Source organism: Solanum lycopersicum, chromosome 7 (genome assembly GCF_036512215.1).
Source record: "Solanum lycopersicum chromosome 7, SLM_r2.1".
Taxonomy (NCBI): Eukaryota; Viridiplantae; Streptophyta; class Magnoliopsida; order Solanales; family Solanaceae; genus Solanum; species Solanum lycopersicum.
In genome coordinates, this window is record NC_090806.1 from 58437201 (window position 1) to 58456481 (window position 19281).

The 19281-nt window shown below is 35.9% G+C and overlaps 1 protein-coding gene across 5 annotated transcripts; it reads right to left on the bottom strand.

Annotated features, from left to right (window-relative positions):
- Positions 1 to 10: 10 nt before the first annotated feature.
- LOC100191117 (starch synthase VI) lies at positions 11 to 19040 on the bottom strand. 5 transcript variants are annotated; one of them, XR_011221907.1, is made up of 15 exons: positions 18565 to 19040; positions 17517 to 18041; positions 17007 to 17105; positions 16863 to 16915; positions 13197 to 13254; positions 13006 to 13088; positions 10701 to 10778; positions 9081 to 9160; positions 3129 to 3295; positions 2051 to 2125; positions 1471 to 1511; positions 1112 to 1319; positions 734 to 816; positions 492 to 565; positions 11 to 355 (listed from the first exon to the last, which is right to left on the bottom strand). XR_011221907.1 is itself a non-coding variant. In XM_026031796.2 (15 exons), exons 1-15 carry the CDS (start codon positions 18627 to 18629, stop codon positions 246 to 248), a joined length of 1713 nt encoding a protein of 570 aa, XP_025887581.1. In that variant the 5' UTR covers positions 18630 to 18948; the 3' UTR covers positions 11 to 245. The 5 variants fall into 5 exon arrangements, 3 of the variants coding, with proteins under 3 accessions (XP_025887581.1, XP_010323593.1, NP_001234387.1); XM_026031796.2 differs by having other exon boundaries at positions 1112 to 1217; positions 17517 to 18057; positions 18565 to 18948; NM_001247458.1 differs by having other exon boundaries at positions 43 to 355; positions 1112 to 1217; positions 18565 to 18855.
- Positions 19041 to 19281: the final 241 nt, after the last annotated feature.

Genomic DNA, 19281 nt, shown 5'->3' on the forward strand with positions numbered 1-19281 from the left:
TTTACTATGCTTTTTGTAAGATAAAAAGAGGGAATAGTTCTTCTTGCTCAAGTGAAGTTGTGCCCAGGTAGGCATATTAAAGATTTGTAATCAAGGAAACATTTACAGACCGTGAATTTGTTATCATTATTTTATCACAAGCTGGATCAACTGGTAGTAGAGGAAACTACATCACTTATCTAAAAGGGATAAAGTGGTTCTATTTCTTGATCATCGCAAATTGATCTGTGCCTTGGGAGATAGTTTTATCTCACTCTTACGGAATTGTAGATATCTATGTATTTCCCTGCTGTATTATTCCAGCTATTGTCAATACGCATAACTTTCTGCACGACAGCTTTCCATTCATTTGGTTCTGCATTACAATTGCAGACATCAAACAATTTAATTTTTATCTCAAAACAGATAGTCAGCTTCTGAGAGCCTACAATCAACTGGAGGTATCTTTTAAGGAAATCAGGAGGATGAGCTACATGGATAGAATGGCTTACTTTCTTGATAATAAGAAAATGCACGGCCTAGTGCACAGTTTAAGGATCCTTCATCAATTCCTTCAAAGACAAACCTACATGAGAAATATGTCAGCACTTCAGAATCATAGTTGCAATACCAGTCAAACCTACAAATTGGAAAAGCTGCATGACCAGATAATTTTTTATTTTAAAAAACACACAAATACTAGCATCAATTTTGAATACAAAATAAGTAGGATTTCAAGAATTTGATCAGTTACCCATTAGCAATCTCAGTGTGAGATTGATTATCCATGTCAAAAACCGTGTCCGCGAGACCACCCGTCTTCCTAACTATGGGAACCTGAAACAGATACAAAAACTCCTTGCTATTGTTTTCTTTCTTAAGCTGGAATGAGTATGTTTGTGGAAGCAATAATTGGACATCCACCATATTGTCTTTCTATTAACACAAACAACCCTAAATAAAATCTTTCTGACAAGTTGTTCTACCATATAATTATGGAAACTCAGAAGCAGATAAGAAACAAATATCTTTCCCAGTTTATCAACATAAAATGTGAAACAAACTACTATTTCTTTTTTATGACAAGGGGAACCCGCAGCCACTACTCTTAATAAGTAATCCTAGTACTTACAGCTCCGTAACGCATTCCAATCATCTGTGCTAGCCCGCATGGCTCATACATTGAAGGCACCAAGACCATGTCTGCAGCAGCATATAGCATATGCGACAGCTCCTCGCTTCATGATTGACGCCATTTGAGAAACAGTGAGAACTCGGGTTAAAATTTCCATCATGCATTCAGTGTATAGAGGTGATTCATATGAAAAAAGGATTGATATCTACAAGTGATTCATATCATTTGAGGTGCACTTAATCAGATAAGAAGGTACAATTTGCGTTGAAGCTCAAGATAACTTCATAAACATTAACACTAGCATTTGTTGAAGGTCAGGAATTTTAGATAATCAATTTGCTTTAAAAAGTAGTTACCTGTACATCAAAAGGATACGGATATTGGAGCCCTTGTTATGCTACAAAGAGGACAAGTAACAGATATCACCATTGCATGATCATTCAAAAAGGTTAATAAACACCACCAGATTTATTGGACTCCTTCAAATATAACACTATGTTATCTCAAATGAATGAGTAGCGATGATGCTTGTAAGCAGGATAGAATTACATTTGTTAACATATGAAATCACTAACTAGTCTGAAGGAAAATTTGGAAATATGCATTAATAAGCAATTAGTGCAGTAAATTTATTTAAACTTATGATATCGCTCTTGTTCTTTCCTGTTTGTTTTTCTTTTTGGTTTATCAATTGGCGTTTCTTTCAAGTCAAAATCCAGCAATTTGGCCTGGAACCTGACATCTAAATCATTAAATGATTCCATTCTAAAATCATTAGAAAAACAATGATAAAGAGGAGGAAAAATGAAATGATCATAATGAACTGTATTATCGCGGTGAATGCTTCCATATTCTATCTCATGATGGAGAAAGAACCGTCTGTACGACCAATGCATGCCAGCAGGAAGAATAGTCAAGTCTAGAAATTTTGGTTACCAGTTCTGCTAAACCTTCAAATTCTCTCTCAACTCGATCATCTGAAGCCCTCCCCAAAACAACCATCTGTCCACCCTGAAAAACATGCCATCAGCAGACTTCAATTACAATGGTCAAAACAACAGCCTATCAGTTGGCCACAAGTTAGAAAATAATCCTACGAATAGCTGCAAAGTTGTAAAAAAAATTGAGATAAGGTAAGTGTATTACAATTATCGCACCAAGGTGCTGTCAAAAGTATTTACAAATTACCAATAGTGCATCCCTTGCTATTGTTAAAGGGACTATATAGATTCTATCACAGCTTTAGCATCACTAACGTAATTCTGTTTGCATCAAAAAATAAAGTGAACAACTCATTTTATTCTTTTCAATGGGCTCTCCTTTGTCTTCAAAAGAATCTAAAATCTCTCTCCCTCCAAATTGTCCAACATATGCATGCCGTTTTAAGGCAAGCTCTCTGTAAATCTGCTTATGAAGTGTTCAGCCTAACAATCAACCAGATTAGCTGTTGGCTGTGGAAGATGATATGGAAAATCAAAGTTCCATATAATGTGGCTTACTTTACATGGCTTTGGCAAAAGCGGCAGTCCTGACCAGGTGACAGGACAATCTTATTGAAAGGTGATATACCAATTATGTTCCAGATGTGACTTGTATGGAGAGGAGGCAAAAACGATCATCTGCACTGCAAGATAACAGATCACTCTCCGACTCCCCTTGCTGAGGTGGCCCTATATCCCCAGGGTGGAACTGGTGGGCTTTAATATCAAAATCTGAAACTGAATACACAAATCGGGATTCTACACATCTGTCATAGCTGAGACAGGGGAATGTCTTAGGAAGTGCCAAGAGTAGTTCACAAGTTCTGTGCTTATGATATAAAAGTCAAGCTCACATCATCTCAATGACTCTTTCACTCATAAAATGATAAACGGTCATCCAATTAAACCTTTCATTATGAGAATGTATCCTATGCTATGTGCTATTTACGTATAAACTTGACTGATCGAATGTCTGTTTTCCTGTGTCTAAGTGCACTACTGGTGAAAAGGACAAAACGGGGATAAACACTTACAAGTTCTTCAACGTGCTTGATCGCATGAGTGATGAGATGGAGACCTTTTTGAGCAACCAATCTAGTAATGCAGACAACCAAAGGTTTTTGATCAGCCACAGAAATAGGAAGACCAAGTCCCTTTTGAACAAATTTTTTGCATATCCTCTTCCCTTCAGTTTTGCCGGCTTCAAAAACACAAACACGAAATAAGAAGGTGAAGAAATATCCATAAAGCTAAAATTTGTTACACAGCAAATAAAAAAAGAAGCTATTCTATGAAAAATAGCTATAATACACACATTGGCTCATCAAAAAGAGAGTAGATGACCTTGTGTGGACAGAAGTAGCCCAATATAAACATAGTTTTGTTCTTTGGTTAGCTGACTGGGGGAGACTACTTACAGAAGCAAGATTGATACATTTGAACATATTCATCAACAGTGATAAATGTTGCTTATGTCATGAAAATTAAAGAAACACCCCTGCACCTATTTGCAAATTGTGCTTGGACCAAACAACTAAAAAAAATTCATCAAACTGGCTGAGCATACAACCTCAAGCTGGTGAAGTGAAAACTGTGTTGGAGAGAATTAGACTGGCTGAGCATACAACTTCAAGCTGGTGAAGTGAAAACTATGTTGGAGAGAATTAGAGGAAAGCATTAGAAACATTTCAAAAAGGAGATCGTAGCAGCTACTGGGCGAGCAATTGTCTACTATACTAGAAAAGCTAGAAACTGGACTACTTTCAATCATCAAAGCGTACAGACTGAAACAGTTTTCATATTGGTAAAGGAGGACATTGTAGAAAGACTAGATCTGTTAAAAAAAAGCTAGTAGGAGAGTTCGTAGTTGTACCAGTTTGATCATAAGATCATTTGCAATTGGTCTTATTCTGGAGGCCCAACATTTCTCATAATTCCTTTTCTAGTAGGTGGTTGTGAGATTAGGTGCTCCGTGCTCCCCTAGCTGTATTGGATGCTTTTTCTTGTTGGTTCTGGTAATATTCACATTGGTTACCCAAAAAAATTACCAAGGAATGCTCTTAGGCACTTTTTTCTCGATTTTGTCAGTTTTAGTCTTTTTTGAATTTTTCTGTCTCCAAGGGAGAAAGTTTCTGGCTGCTCTGGCGGAGTTTTCAACAGATATCAGGGAAGACAGGATTTTTTATAATGCAGGGTTTAAACCCTACGAAATTACTAGGAGATATCCGATTCAGAAGTATTGTTCGACTGGATCGAGTGCAACAGATATTTAATGAGACAAGTTACTATAAGCATTAATGTCATGAAGTGGTTGCTGTGTATCTTCAATAAGACAACAAAGAGATGGAACATGAAGGACTACTTACCAGAGTTCTTTTAGGTACATCAGCTTCATAGTCATTCAAGGGGGAAGTAAATCTATCATTATTACACCAGAGAGTCCTCATAAAGAGGGTTGGGGAAATATAGCCCATAAATTTACTGACTTTATCAATGATACAAACAGAGTGAAGAACCCTTTTCCTGGCAGAAATAGACAAAACAAAAACCTCGTACAAGGAAGCTTTCAAAAACAGGAGATGGATGACAGAACAACACACATAACAGCAAGAAACAACAAAATATCTGTAATTGAGGCTCAAGAAGGACAGAATCCACTCTGTTGAGTCGGTGCCTAGTTGGAAAATTTCAGTCGTCACCAAAAGAGACACCAACTTTGAGTGATGTGAGGAAATGGGCATGCAACACATGGAAGTCAACTTTTGGAGTTAATGTCTTCTGCATGAATGACTCCCAGTATCACTTTGAATTCCCCACAAGGTAAGCAGAAATGTCATGACAGGAGTATAGACTTGGCAAAAATAAATATTATCTCCAATGGTGAAATCCTACCGCCGGATGTTGGCCAGAGGAGATCAACAGGGATTCGGTCTAGGTTAGATTGTTGGGTTTACCATTGAATCTCTGGTCACAGAAGATATTTGAAGATATAGATGACCATTATGGTGGATTCATTGAAACAGAGGAGGAGACAACTCTAAGAAATCATCTTCACTGGGCTTGAATCAAAGTGAAGGGGGATGGAAAGGAGATTCCTTAAGAGGTTAAAGTAGAAACTGAAGGTCTTATCTATATAATTCCGGTGTGGGTCGAAGCTCCGGTCACTGTAAAATCAGATGGAAGAAGAAGTGGGGAGCCTGTGCCAGTTTTTTTTGATAGAAACATGAGGACTGACTCCTGGGTGCAAATGATAGGGCATGTGGGCACGTCAGTTGGTGGGAAAGACTAGGTCAAAGGCACATGGGGTGCCAAGTAACAGTGAGGGGCCTTTTTAAGGTAATCTTGGACCTTTTTACTCAGCTGCAGAACTTGGGTCCAATTTTAAGCCCAACAAAAGCAGACCCAATAATTCAGAGAATTCCAATTCCGCTGAGAATGAAGCCCAAACTATAGACACAGTCACAATTGAAACCAAAGCAAACACACTTAGAGAAAGAAGAACAATATCGCACATTCAGTCATCTGCAATAATTCAAGTTGTGAATAGCATAGTAATGTACGAGGGTGAGGAAGAACATGCAGAGACACAAGAAGATCAGTTCAACATTTGTATGACTAATACAACGATGCCAGCGAATTAATCAACTAAAAGTCGTACATTCAAAAGAAAGCTTATCACTGCAAGAAGCTGGACAAGTAGACCAAGAGGAATCTAAGGCCTTGCAATTGAAGGAACAGGATGAAGCAGCAAACTGCATCGAAGAAGATGTAATTCCTTTGAAAATGCAATTACCAATTGAGGAGGTTGTTCGAGACACCAACACTTCAGAATAGATTCAACAACACATCATCAAACTAAGTACTGAACAGGGTGTATATCTTAAAGGGTGCGATGAGAAGGCCAAAAAAATATTTAGGAAGAGAGAACAACAATCGGATGAACGGGGGGGGCAGTCCATTGTAAAAAAAAAAGGGGGTGAATAAACTGAACAGATTAGAGCTTGATGCCAAATTTTGTACTAATGGGCTAATGGCTCAAGAAGTAAGGGGGGATACCTGGCAATAAAAGATTAATGAGGTTGCAAAGAGTACCTTGGAATGTTAGGGGACTAAACTGTGGCAGAAAGAGGAGGCTAATCAGGAAGATTCTACATACATGGAAAGCTGGGGGATATTACCAAAATACTGAAGGAAGTTTGGACAGACCAGTTGCGGAAAATACTCATTTATCTGTGGAGAACTAAGTGGGTGAGGCCAGGGAACGTAAAAGGATTGCTAAAATGTTGGAACAAGGATGGAAATGCAGCCAAAGAGGAGGGAAGATGGAAGATTGTCCTTGCAAGCACTTTGTGGATGATGTGAAAAGAAAGAAATAGGAGATGTTTTGAAGACAAGCACAGCAACTTCCAGAAGTTCAAAATGAATTGTTTAGCTCTGTTTTATTTTTGGTGTAAACAGAAATTAATAGCTTAAACAGAAGATATTTTTGACACTTTAGACTATTCATAGGAACAACAAATAGATGTTCAAGATGTAAGTTGTAATACTTTAGAAGGGGGACTACATATTTTGATATAGCATACCAGTGGATTATATAGATTAACTGTTACCATTCTCAAGAGAAGAAAAATCAAGAAAGTATTTACCAAAGGAGAAAAGGACCAAAGCTAGAAGTTCACAAGAGAAAGTAACCATGAGAAAGACACATTCTCCTTGTGCCAAAAAGGAGGCAATTTCGGTTAATTGTGCATCCCTTTTCATGTAGAGGCTAGGGTCAAAGGAACACCAGTCGTAGACTTCTGGACATAGAGAGGACGACCAGATGGATAAAACCTTTTGGCTCATTATTGGATCAAACATGCTGAGCTCGTTCTTTTGCATAATATCTATAGAAAGAATAAAAACCAAACTTCCTAAGCTCTGGTTTGAAAAGAAAGCTTTAGTATACATAATGAAAAAACAAGCAGATTAATGGAAAAGTGGGAACCATGAGGAAATCAACTTCTTGACTGTAAATAGTTTGCACATGTTATGTAAAATGTACAAGTGAAGCAGTCCAAGTCAAGTCATGTGAATCCACTTATGAAAATTAACTCCTAAACAACAGAAAAGTCTGATGTGCGAGACTTCTCTTAGAATCTGAAGCAATTCACTTAAGAGGAGTAAGAGCTTCCCAAAGCTGGTAGATATGAAAGGAGTATTATATTCCTAAGCAGGAAAAATGTGGAAAGAGAGCATCCAAATACTGGAAATACTGAATCATGGTTTAGTCTACCTGAAAAGATCAAAGTTGGATTAGACGTCTACATGGGGATCATTCTAGAAGACTTGGAAGAAATGTTGGAGTGACTTCTAGACACATATATTTCTCTTCTGCTGGCGAATTCACATCATGCCAAACTCAATGAGATTCAATAACCAATGACTAGTACTACCTATGACACTTATCATATTGATATTAACAGAGTGGATCATGAGGCTTTTAGGAACACATAAAGAGTTATGTTAGCTTTCTCAAAAAAAAAAAAAGAACACAAAGAGTTTGGTAATTTCCTGTTGACATGGAAATCGGATGAAGAAAGCAGCAAGCTGGTATAAGCCAAGGACAAGCCTCTGAGCTATGATCAAAGAGCTTTGAAATTCCCAAAGACTTGCTCAGGATTAATTCTTATCCACATGCCTTTTTTTGGATTAGATAAAGATTGTCCTACTTTTTTCATCCCATTTCTGCACTTTGAGATCTATACTACATTTTATATGGACTAGAAAATCACAAAATTGACAGTTTCATGTCCAAGTAAACAACTAAAGAATGAAAACTAATTGACAGGTTTTCCATGTTAACTGATTGAACGGTAAGTCTTTAAGTGCAAACCCCTAGTGTCTCATAGTTCCAAAAATATAAACTTGAAAAAGACAACAATGAAGGAAAAATGTACTAGTACCCCTAGACTATGACCGGAATCTCAGAGACACACCTTAACTTAACTAAGGACATATTACCTCTTGAACCCATCTTTTTTGTAATTTTGTGCACCTTTTTGACTTACGTAGCATCCAAATATCTCCCACGTGCCTCAATTGTGTGGAGTCACGAAGTATGCAACGTAAGACAAAAGGTGAACAAAATTATAAAAAAAAAAGTTGTGTGTGTGTGCGTGGCGGGGTGGGGGTGGGGGGGTGTTAATTAGGACCTTAGTTTAGTTAAGGTATGTCTCTAAGGTTTTGGTCAAAGTGTAGGGGGTACTTGTGCCTTATCCCCAACAATGAAAGCAAACACCAGCATCTTTCAAAGCAAGGCAATAATATCAGTAAATTTGACCTTCCCCCCCCCCCTAATAGGTGAATGTAGTTGAGAAATTATCACATTCAATGCCGTAAGTTAATAATAATGTAATGATATTAAACAGTCTCTAATAATATGCAAAGTTAAACTAACATGTATTAACATCCTTTCTTTTATCGAGAGAACGGAAATTCCTGCAGTAGCAATGATTTGTCATTAAACAATTATAATTATCTTACCCTATGCATTACCCAATACCTAGAGAACGATACGAGACCAAAAATCATATATCTGCTGAATGAGCCTTGTGTAGTAGGGTTTTAATTGAAGTCCTTTCCTGCGCTTGTCTTTGTTGAGATACATTGGATCAATGAGTATCACGATATAATGTGAAGTCACCCTATGCTATTATTCCTGGGGTAGTTGATGGATAACACTGACTTTGACAGTTTTCTGGTTAAGTCTGCATGAACCCCGTGACTACATTGCTCAAACAAATGACGAGGAAAGAAGGAAGACTCCATTGTGTTTCCGCATGTCCAACATGAATGAGGTGAACTTTTTTAATATTTCCTTAGATTAAGACGTAATCCATTTGAATCTATACCAACAGGCATCCCTCATACAGGGAAAACATATGGAGTGGTAGCTCAAAGCAAGTGACATCTAAGTACTTTTACAACATTACATAAACAGTTACCATCAAATTTAGCAGGCAAATAAATATCTGTTGCTGGATTCCACATTTCAGTATCGATCCCATTTAAAATGCCAGAATACCTGAATGATAGCATAACTTGTTTAAACAGCTTTATTAGAAAAACAGATACAAAAAAATAAAGCAAAGTAATAAAATAAAGAATCATATATTTATATAAAAGAGAACCCTAGGTCTGCCTACGTGGCGCAGAATTTTTTTAAAATTTATTAATTTCCAAAACTAAGTCTTCCTCTTACATGTAAAGATGTGACTTTTATGAAAACATGCGACTTTAATGAAGAGTTACGACTTTTATTCAGTTGTGACTTTTATCAAAAGTTGTGATTTTTATGAAAAGTTGCGACTTTAATGAAGACTTGCGACTTTATGAAAAGTTACAATTTTTATGGAAGGTTGTAAATTTTCCGAAGGGTTTTAACTTTTCCAAATAGTTGTAACCTTTATGATAAGTCACAATAAAGATTTGTTCACACTACCCTTTGTTGCCTATAGATAGTGAGATTTCCTCATTTTAAAACAATAAAAATTCTGATCTTCTTCTTCTACTTCCGCAAAATTAAATATTCGTTTACTTTGCTCTAATTGAGTGACTTACTAACACCACTCTTTTGTATCAACAAGTTGGTGAAGAAAATCATTCCATCCTGAGAGGATGTAACTCTTTAAACCTCTAGTACTAGAGGGGAATAGTTTTCTTAAGGGGACATTGTGCATTCAGTCGACTCGATTTTTTCCTTTGTATTTCATTTTGTTTTTACATATCCTAGTATGCTTTTTTACACTCATTAATTTATGCTTATGATATTAGTTGTTGTTTTTGAGTACATGTTTTGAACTCTGTTGTTTATGTTTCTGCAAAGTTATTGTCGCCGGTTATACTGAATATAACGTATATTCCGTATATTGATTGTGCAGAAAACAATTATTGTACTCAGTTCCATCATATTTTGATATTCTATATTAAATTCTATAACTTTAAAGTACTATATATAAGCTTACTTATTATCTATTTTTACATAGATATGAAATTTCTCACTTATTAATTGAAAAAATTCATTATGCAAGTTCAAAAGTTATAATTGCTTTCATGTTCAAGCGTAATTTCTTTTTTGAATATGTTAACAAATTTTTTATTTTTCTCCTAAGACATATATCACTATGCAACTTAAATGTTTCTTATCATTACGAAAGACCTTTGTATATATATTCCTGTTTACTTCTTTATTTTCCTTTTAATGTTGATCAAAGAACCAATGATTTATTATTTCGTGAATAATTCATTCATTAGAGGTTCTTGAGTTATGTGATAATGAAAAATAATCAAATTCATGTTAGAATATTGCTAATATTTTTTAAGAACCTATTTTTCCATCATTTTTTATGTATGGATATTAGAAAAAAAATTATTTGCAAGTTCAATAGAATTATTATTTAAGAGCGCGCGAAGCGTGGACGAATTACCTAGTTTAATAGTAATTGGCATGATATTAAACATGTCACATGCTAATTTCTACAGAGTATCAGAAAGAGAGGCTGAAGCAGGATTAATGAAGCAAAACTTAATGTAACAAGATTAATGGTAAGTGCTGAAGACATTACTTATCACGGTTTCTCATCAAAGCACCAGAAAGCCATCCAGAACAGAGTGTCTCCTTGAGATAGGTTGGTGAAACTGTACTGAAATTAAGAAGAGAAATTAAAGAAAGAAGATAGTTTTTTTTGTTTTTGATGACATAATGAATGAAGATAGTTCATGTATCTTGTATTTAGTTGCAGGAAAAATGCAATTCCAATAGCTGTACAAGCTCAGGATAGCCTCTATTAGATTTATGAGTGAAAACTTCAGAATTTTTCCAAAGAATCAGACTTAAAAGTAGACATTCAGAAGTTTGTAGCAAATTGTAGTTATTAGGTACAGCTCACTTTTTCCTTCATTTGTATTTAACTTCAATGGTTTTTGCACCTGATTGTCCATAAAATCCTGTATCAGTTAATAAACTAACCAAAACCCTAAATTGTTTGATAATTTGTTTAGTTAATTCTGCCAATCTGCACGACTTTAGCAAGGGGCAAATGATTAGAAAAGGACATAAGTCACAAGACTTGTATAAGTTATTCAGTCCAAAAAAACTTGATGTTTTTTACTTTTGTCGCCTCATTATAAATACTTCATAACCGTCTGAAACATGCCTATATCTCCAACTTACAAAAGATAGTCCCAAATCTGTCTAAAATGTCTTATTTGGAGTGTGTCATCTTAGTTTTCTAAACACACAGTGGTCTTCCAAAGCTAATCCAGAATAGGCCAACATATATTTGAGTTGTTTACACTAATTGTGTTAGTTCTATTTGATAGCTATTCCTGTTGCACTTGGTATCTGTTGTAGAAATAGATCAGAATATTTTCTATCTTTCAAGCCTGTTGCATTTGGTATCTGTTGTAACCAGTGTGGTTCTTTACAGAATATTTAATATTTTTTCCACATCTTTCATGTCATTCCAAGGCATCCTGCATCTAGCATGTTCACGTATTTCTTGTCGTTAAACGATAAATACACTTTGAATAAGACAAGTTGCAAATAAATCTTTTGAGTTAATATTCCCACTTATTGTTACATAGTTAATTGGAAGACATCCTCTATTTTGCAGCACAGAGGAACTCATTTTATTCTATATTAAGGTCAAACTCAGTTTCAGCTTTCTTGATCTGTATTTAGTTGTACAAGCTTTGCAGAATCTCACCCTTGGACATGACAAAGGCAAGTCTACGTTTATTTAGGCATTCCCGTCTTCAAAAATCTTATGAACACTATGATCCCACTACAAACAATACTTTATCTTAGTCTATGTAACTTACTTCGGGACTTTTTCCTTATTTCTTACTCATTTGATTCTATATCTAGGTCAAACACATTCAAGTTCTAGATTTGGAATAGGATGACTCACTACTCATTAGGTGCGTTTTGCAGACATATAACTTGAGAACAAACATCAATCGATTTTTTCCAGTTCCTCTTTGCAGAGGTATCCAGTCCATTCGCAATCCTCATACAATTTCAATTCCATAAGTAATCACTATTACTCACCTTCATATCATGTTCTTGTTACAAACTTATCCACTTTTCAAATACCCAAAATTGTCTCAGAAGCAATGGCTGATCTTAGCTGGGAGCCTGCGACTAGGCTATGGTTGAGAAAATGTCTCATTCACATGGAAATGGGTACTTGAGGACTTAGTATGTTTCTTACAGGTAAAAACCGTAGTTGGATTTCTTTGGACGTTTACCAGATAAGAAGATAGTCTTAAAGGTTGACTTTTACCAAAGAATATAACCAGATTTTTGGGTCTTTTCCAGTTGGCCAAAATCGCACTTGTCTCTAAGGCACCATTTTTCCATTGATTTCTCTATCAGTTGGGATAAAAAAATACCTTCCTTCATGAAGAAATTGCTGAAGAAGTCAATATGGGCAAAGTTGTAAAATTTCCTACTCCCGAGCAAACAAAAATTGTCCTCTTGCTAACTTGAACTAGTCAAACAATTTGTAACTCGTTTTAAAACATTTTCTACTGCTTCTACAAGGATGGCATCTAGGCAAGACTCTGATTCAATTGTTCCGTCAGCTTGTGATTCAGGTGATTTGGTGATGTACCATTTTAGGAAGTAAGAACATTAGCATCTACATTAAAGTTCTTATTAGAGGAAAAGGGAGGAGATGTAACAATTGGACTGATTAATTTAATTTATGAAGAAAACATCTAGAGTAGGGAAAAATGAGAAGGGAAATTAGATGATTAAACTTACCATTGATCGATGTCAATTGGGGAAAAATATTTTTACACCAAGAACGAGTAAACCTTGTAGGCAAATAAACTAAGTAGCTACACTAGATTTAGTTAACTTACACTATAGCATTGCTGTATACTATACCACCTTTCAACAAACTTAACCTCTCTGGATTATGGCCAACTGTGCGATCATCTACAGCCTGCCACATTGGCCAACAGAAGTATTGGATTCCTGATAAGATCTTTACTGAAAAACCAACATAGACAACACAAATTATGATAGCTAAATCTAAAATAAATGAGGACACCTTGTCTTCAGTTGCATAGGCAGATCCATCAAGACCAAACTTACTGAGTTGCTCTTGTCTGTCAAAGAGGAAGCTCATGAGAAGAATTTGATAAATCTAAAAGACCTATTTGCATCAGATGCTGATACCAACTATTACCTTAACATCCTTCTAGTTTTAGCTTACCAGCAGATTGAATCATGGATTATTAAGAAAGAAAAAGGATAAACAAAACTCCAAGAATTTTAAGTCAATTACATAGTTTGGTTCTAAAGCGTTATCCAGCAATGAACTGGCCTACTGGAGCAGAAAAAGGTTAGAGAAGTAGTATGTATATTTGACAGATCAAATCCCTGCAGCATTTGAAAGAACTAAGAATCTATTTAGCCTCTTATATTAAGAAATTGATGAGATAGTACTTGGAGTTCAGCTGCAGTTACAGTCATAAAACAAGACAAAAGGAAAACAAAAAAAAACTTTGCAGTTGAAAGAAACAGAATTCTTAAGAGAATATGACAACAAAAACTACATGCAAGAGAACCAGCCAAATTCTGAAGTGGGTGTCAGTAAGAAAGAGACTGATTCATACAAAATGTGACAACAGAAACCACCATTCAAGCAAACCAAAGATTCCAAAGTGAGCAAACAATAGAAAGTATATGTTTATGTGCATTGCTTGCATGCATGCATCACATACTCTTTTGTAGAACTGCTTCAAGGTAGGAGGGATGGAGAGAGTGAAAAATAGTTGAAGATTAAGTCAATAGAGGAGAGACTATATTTTCAATTGTTTGATTAACACTACAGAAGAACAGCTCCTTCCATAGAACGTAAGCTATGAACAATATGATCAGTAGTTAGAATATGAATATATAATTGAGACATTACGAATTAATTCTCCAAGAATGGTGCAATCTGATCTTACAACAAAACTGCACCTAAAATTGGAACATATATACTATAGGTTTTCAGGCTTGTGGCAGATACATCCAATCTCTGTCCTCGGAGAACTTTAATGTATGTGTATGCCAACTGATTGTTTGAACACAAGAACTCATAGAGGTATCAAATTGCATTTTCTGCCTGATAAAGTGATAATATATCTCATTGTGTTTGGTCCCCCTCATGGAATACTAGATTATTATGTTTTGTGTATCGTCACTCCATTTTCACAAATCAATACTTTGGTAAGGAAAGAGGTGTCACAAATAAAAATTTTAAACCTTCGCAGATCAATTTCAGTAATGTTGATTTTTTAGCCTTAGCTCCTTATGTAGTCGACCCCAACATTCTGTCAAAATCTTCTAAACTGGTTGCTTTGATTTTAAAATCGGGTTTTTTTCCTTTTTCTTTCTCTATTGTCGATAATCAACCTCCTTCTTGGTCGTTGAAGATCCTCTTCAACCTCCCTCTTGAACTTCCTTCTTGGGTTATTAACAATTACTTCTTTGGTGGATTATCACCCTATTATCGATAATCTACCTCTTGCTTGGTCGTTTGTCAACCCATGATCGCTTATCAACCCCCTTCTTAGTCAATGGAGGTTATTTACAATCTAAGTTGCACGGAATCTTCACTTTTGTTGTCACACTCCTGTAAACACGATGTGGGTATGGGTTGGAGTTCGTACCAGATATGGTTAATCGATTTCGGGGTACTTAGACAAAATTGGATAGAGAAATTCGAGACAGATACAATGAATCTGAAATTAAAACAAAAGCTATGGTGAAATCATAAAGGCTTATCGTCAAAAGATATTTGTATACAGCCAGCTATCATAAGGTTCTTTAAAGATATTTAGAGGTCAACATCACTGCTATATGTGTAATAAACTCAAGAAGTCTATCATGGCCTCTATATCATTTGCAATATCCATGTTACACCAAAAATATTAAGGAGAAGCATATGTAGTTAATAAAATTTACATATTTAGACTTGTTCTCGAAAAATTCGTGCTTTCCTTTTCTTGGATGGTGGAGGTACATATCTTGCTTGGTCAAGATCTTGCTTGCTTTTTATCAAATTGATTGGGTATATCACTGGAGAAAAGATAACACTCGTTGTGACAGACTCTAGCTATAGTCAAATCAATAGAAAATTGATAAAAACCAAGCAAGATGTTGACCAGACATAATATGTAGCTGCGCCATCCAATTGTACAACATGAATTTGAGACATAGCATTATTTTATATCTATTTTTGTATCACCCGTAGTTTGAACAAGTAATAATCCTTAGTATCAAAAATTGAATACAGATACTAGGAATACAGAAATGAACTTTCGGAGATATAATCTTCCTGATCTCAGAAAAATTCTTTTCTTTTTTTTTTTGAGGATAAGATCTCAGAAAAATTCTACCCAGACAGGAACTGCTAAAACTTGGATGGGGAAGGGTCGGAATAGGCCTGCAACCCGAGATCCCCGAAAAAAATCGTGAAAAGTTGCCGGAAAGCTAGCTGCCACACCGGAATCCTAATTTCAGTGATCGGAAATCAAAAACTAGTAGAGATAGGCTCGGAATGAACCAGCGACCCCAATGGAGGAAAAAATTTCCAAAAGGAACTAACCAGAAGGAGATTGTGTAGCAAACAGCCAACCAACATGAGAAAACTCAGCCTCTTTGATAAAAATGGAACCCTAGTGCTGCAAGGGAGATAACTCACCTCAAAAAGGCAGCAATGGCTCTAATACCATGAAGATTTCAAGAAGAAGAAAGTTCTTTATATCTCTTGATGAATATACAACCCATGAGAATGGATACTTATACTATGAGTCCTAAGACTAAACTAGAAAAGAAAATATCACATAACTAATTACATTCAATACAATAACATTCTACTCCTGTAGTTAAGCTATCAGTATCAATCAACACAGGGAAAATCTTAACCCACTCTTACCCACCTGCCACGGCCATTTCCATCTCTAGATTGCAAAAATGAATCTCAAGTTGCAAATGTTCCCTCACTCTTGAATTAATTTCTACTACTGACCAACTGAGCCTTTCTGGATATGCACTAGCCCCCTGAGAAGCTGGGACAATAGTAAAATAACTCCTTTTTTCAGCAAGCGGACATATCAGTACAGTATTGTATTCCGTTACAATATCAATACTAAAAACATCCCTAGTAGAGAACCAATAAAAGCATAGAAGAAGCCAATTGGAAATTCCATACTATGAGACTTTCCCTTGGTATGATTGCAGAAATGAATAAAGGTTATTCAGAATGCTTGCATATCATCACCCATTGACAATGAGAATTCTAGAACACAGAATATTCCATAATGTAAACACATTGTCTTACATTTCAAGATGAACCGGGTATTATTAACTCACCTTTCTTTATATTGGATACCTTCCAAAGTTATTCGCCAAGTCATAATCAGCCATTAACATATTTCATCCATACTAAAGAGAATACAGAAGAGACACTAATTCAGACAACTGCAAACTGAGATTTGAAAAATCACGAGGACAACAGACCGTCCTAGATATGGTCTCCTTTGTTGTTTCTGCAGTTTCTTGATTGTTGCATCTGGTTAAATGTTTTAGGGGATTAATTTATGGTGTGCATCGGTCTCTTAGGACTAAACTACACCATCATTGAAGAGGTTAGAAACATACAGAGCATAAAGATATTAGAAAAATGACCCATATTTCTTCCTTCATTTGCAGACTAAAAGTGTACCTGCATTCTCCATAATGCTCCATGTTGTGAATAGTCAATACAATTCTCGGTTTCTGCACGAGGTGTCAATGCTAAAAACAAACAGATAGATAAATCTGCACAGATCAATTAAAGGAATGAAAAACATAAGTCCGCAGATCATACCTGGAGTGAGAGAAAATGGTACATATCCCAGTAGAACAGAGGTAAAGCACCTGTCTGCCATTCATGTACATGAATGATATCTGGTTGTGTTCCATTTACCTGTAAGAGGATGTTGGTAAGAGGAAGTTGATCAGGAAAATCAGTAACACTGTTGTTTGCATGAAAGCTAGAAGAAGACATCAAATCAAAACACAGGAGCAAATTTGAAACATTCAGACATCAAGAACCTACTGAATTGAGGCTGCAACTAACCAAATAAACTTAGGACTACATTTGATTGAGGGAGAAAACCATATTGACATGCCATCATCACATAAAAAATTTCCAGACTTTTCCCAAGATGTGCACAAGTGTACATAATTAGTGTGCAATCAGATATAGCTCAATGAGTCATGGGTTTGAAGGCATTAACCCAAAGTGTTTCAGAAGAATTGTCAAATTGGAATAAGTTAAGTTTTAATCTTTCTATACATCTACCATGAAACAATTTATAACTCATGGCTGTAATACCTGCATCCATTCAAGGCAAGCACGGCTGAAAAATAAGTATGCATCTAATTCATTGTATGACCCTCCATATATGTTTTTTCCCTTGAAGAAGTGGTTGGATGGTTCAATAAGTATCACTGGAACGCCCGAAACTTCTCCTCGATATGCATTACAGGCAACCCAGTTTCCATCATGATATGAGTTGTAAGTTCTCATCAAGGCTAGCTCATTGATGCAATGCTTTGGAATACATTCATAAAAAGGAATCATAACATCAACTTTATGGCCACGATTTAAACAGGCACGTCCAAGTCCTGTTACAACATCACCTAGACCCCCAACTTTTGCTATGGGTGCCATTTCAGCCGTCACATGAACAATGTGCAAAAGATCAGAGTCCTGCTCCACTCCAGAAGAAGCATCCGAACTGAGGTCCCAAGATGGAAAGTCTCCTTTCCAGAATGGAATTTCATCACTTGGGGAAGGCCAGCGAAGACCATCAGATTCGCAACCAGCCTCTGAGCCTTCTAGTTGCTCAGCTTTCAACTGTTGAAGAAACAAACTGAAATCCAAGAGATAATTGGAAAAAATAACAGAAATGCTTGATGGCATGCTTCTTAACCCAAAATCAAAAAAAAAAAATCCTTTTCAACAATTATTAACAGAGGGTGTTCTTAAGTCCTACATTCCCCACCCTCTCACCCACCCATCCACACGCACACAGGCATACACACAAACTCTAGTATTGGATAAAGGGGAGAGCAACAGACAGGATGTATCATTGTTAAATCTTTAGCTCCCAAATACCTTTAAGTTAGCCATATCAAACTCTCCTCGTGTTTGCTCTTTTAATTCAAGCCATTCTACTTCCCAAACCCATAAATTTTCTACAGGTTACTCTCACTAACAACACAGCCATAAGGAATTTAACAGTCATCCACAAATTTTTCTAGATGCCAAAGTAAGTGTCTATTTGTGCACGCCAAAGTTAGAAGACATATTTATGGATTATATAAAAAAAAAAAAGGTTTTAACACAAGACAAGAAAAGATGATGGAATTTTCTTCACCTGAGCTTCAATTCGAGGAACAAGTTGAATGTTGAAATTTCGCAACTGGTATTTGCTGAAGACATAAGATTGCTTCTTCAACAAATTGGCCTTACTGCTGATGTTATTGTAGCATGATCGGTGATTGAAACTACTGCTACAATTGTAGCTGCTACTATGGTTTCCATTAGGCGCAATGGATGATGGGAACGACAGGCAGGATGTGAAATCCATCAAATATTATCGAAATATATTGCGTTCAGTGCAGCCAAAAACTTGCGAAATTGTATATATACACTGCAGATACCCAGGTCGACTTGCCCGGGGTGGGGAAGAAGTGACAAGTAAACAAGGATCTTGCGGTTAGCGTGGGCCATAAATTACTTGAATATACCTTTATTCTACAATTGCACCTTTTTTTCACATCAACTTTATAGAATTGGACGCACACAAGTATTAACCCCTATATCATTTTCAGTGTGTACCAAATTATGGAGAATATGACATAAATGATATATGAACTATAAGAGTAGGTCTAAAATAATAATTACTTTCTCGGTCTTAATTTCATTAGTTCAAAAAATTGATACATTTCTATATTAAGTAACAATTTAGTTATAAAATGTTTATTTTACTCTTAATGAAATGATTTATAGTCACACAAATTTTTGTTCTTCATTTTGGACCACAAGTTTTAAAAGTCTTTCTTTCTTAAACTATGTGTCGAGTTAAACTATC